Consider the following 215-nt stretch of genomic DNA (forward strand, 5'->3'; position numbering starts at 1 on the left):
AAGAGTAAAGAAAAAAAAAACAGGCAACAAAATAAAGTTAATATTTTCCAGCTGTTCTTCTCCGTGATGGTGGCCGTGTCAGGCCTACTGTCACTGTTCCTGCTGGTGATCCCCGCAGTGCCAGTGCCTCCGGGCCTCTCGCTCACCCTGCTCACGGACCATCTCGAGCCTGAGTACCAAGGTGAGTCAGAGATGAGCAAGAGAGGGAGGGATAT

At 51.2% G+C, this 215-nt stretch overlaps 1 protein-coding gene across 1 annotated transcript in view; it reads left to right on the forward strand.

The window, feature by feature from the left end:
- LOC119590657 (major facilitator superfamily domain-containing protein 6-like) overlaps positions 1 to 215 on the forward strand; it is a gene marked incomplete at its 5' end in the record, with an annotated part of 22,123 nt that overhangs the window by 17,035 nt on the left and 4,873 nt on the right. The window contains 1 exon segment of the mRNA XM_037939333.1: positions 52 to 181. Within this exon segment, the coding sequence (XP_037795261.1) occupies positions 52 to 181 (130 nt within the window).

The sequence above is a fragment of the Penaeus monodon genome, chromosome 27 (assembly GCF_015228065.2).
Source record: "Penaeus monodon isolate SGIC_2016 chromosome 27, NSTDA_Pmon_1, whole genome shotgun sequence".
NCBI lineage: Eukaryota > Metazoa > Arthropoda > Malacostraca > Decapoda > Penaeidae > Penaeus > Penaeus monodon.